At 43.3% G+C, this 1,928-nt stretch overlaps 1 protein-coding gene across 1 annotated transcript in view; it reads left to right on the plus strand.

The window, feature by feature from the left end:
* The first annotated feature begins 381 nt into the window (after positions 1–381).
* Positions 382–1,928, plus strand: part of LOC105617948 (cyclin-dependent kinase inhibitor 1B) — a 9,047-nt gene continuing 7,500 nt past the window's right edge. Inside the window, exon 1 of the mRNA XM_012199484.1 lies at positions 382–1,063. Coding sequence (XP_012054874.1) covers positions 382–1,063 — 682 coding nt within the window. The remainder of the gene's footprint in view (positions 1,064–1,928) is intronic.

Consider the following 1,928-nt stretch of genomic DNA (forward strand, 5'->3'; position numbering starts at 1 on the left):
GCCGCGATTATTTCAACAACGTTCCCTACGACGACGGTGGAGGCGGAGGCGGAGGCGGCGGGGACGCGGACGCGGACACGGTTCCTGGAAGGAGTCATCGTCATCCCTGCGTCACGGCCAATGCTAGAAGAAGCGCGAGTTCTTATCTCGTAAGCGCGTGTCACAACTTCTCTGTTCTCTGTTCCCCATCGCAGGCGACAGGGAAGTGCAGTGGAAGAGAGCGAGAATAGAGACTAAGCAGTGTGCGTTCGCGTTGTGTTATCGTTTATCTGCCTGATCAAATCTCCTGTTTTTTTTCGCGCTCAAGACACTTTTGTACTACTCTTCTAGCGCCGCGAGAGCGTAGTGGAGCGTAGTGGCGGCGATAGAGCGCGACGAAATATGAGCGCACGAGTGCTGAACCCGGCGATGATGACGGAAATAAGCAGGAACCTGAGCAGCGGAGGTGGTGGCGGTGGTGGTGGCGGACGAGCGGCGCCGAGCAGAGCCGCGCTCGCCCGCGTGCGACGCGATCTCTTCGGCCCGGTGGACCACGCGGCGGCTCAGGCGCTCGCCAAGCGCGAATTGCGGGCTCAGTCGCAGCTCGATGCCAATCGATGGGGATTTAACTTCCAAAAGGGTGCACCTCTTAAATCGAATTCGCGTTACGAATGGGAACCGCTCACGGAGCACGACGTCGTGCCTGAGCCTTACGCCCTGCGCGGTATGCCCTTCCTCAGGAAACACGCACCTGGGACACCGCGCAAATTGCGCTTCGACGATTGCGCTTTAACCACCGCATCATCAACGACGACAACGACGATATCGTCAACTGCGACGACGTCGTTGACAGCGATCATGACCACGGTGACGAGCACGAGGATCATGGAACAAATGGAGACGGTCGTCACGCCGGCACCGTCGGCCGAGAGGACACCGCCGCAAGAGCCTCGAGTGCCTGAGATCGGCGAGGCTACGACGCCCAGTCAATTCTTCAATCCGGATACCAAGAGGAAGAGATGCGCGATAGAACCGACTACTCCTGTACTACCTTCTGCCACGAGGAAACAGTCCACTATCACTGGTGAGTCTAGTTCTTTTAGGTTTTCTTCAGCCACGGAAAGAATTATTTTATTCAAGTTATATACAATGGTAGATGTATAGATTCGAAAATAATTGTGTTGAAACATCAAAATAATTATTAGGAAATTCAAACATAATGTGTGACACAAAAGTTTTAAAATTCTAGAAGCAGCTTGAGTGTATATAATTATTTTCGAAAAAATTATTTTCACATCTGTATCCAGCTAAATTTTTAAATACCTTAGCAAAAATTATTCTTTCTGTATAATCTTTTATATTATACATATAAATTCCAAATTTTCCTGTAGATACTAATTACTTTTTCACTGATTACAATTACTTTTACTTTTAACTTTGATTACAGTGAAGAATTCAATAAATCATAATGCTGATGTGATTTTTTTGTAAAAAAAAATTGGAATTTATACAGAAGGGATAATTTATCTAAATACCTAAAATTTAAGATAATGACCGATATGAAAATAATTTGATTGGACCATTAAAATAAATTATTTTCAGATCCGTGTTAAATTAAATTTTTAAATATTTCTGCAAAATCATTCTTTCCGCCATTCTATACAGTTAAATAAGCTGAATAACGCACAATAGAATCGTTGTTTCTAGTACTTTCTAGTGATTTCTGCATTGGTATATGTTTTCATTCAACTTTCAACAAATTTTACATTATATATACACTGTTTCACTTGACACCTTGATTTCGATGTGGAGGTTTGAAAGACAAAAAAAAGATTTAGATACACAAAATAACTAATAAAAATTGTTAAACTCAAATCGTATGTTCGCCTTTGAATCTCCGTCGATTAGGTGTGTATATATATATATATATATATATATATATATATATA

Source organism: Atta cephalotes, assembly GCF_000143395.1.
Source record: "Atta cephalotes unplaced genomic scaffold scaffold00015, whole genome shotgun sequence".
Lineage (NCBI taxonomy): Eukaryota > Metazoa > Arthropoda > Insecta > Hymenoptera > Formicidae > Atta > Atta cephalotes.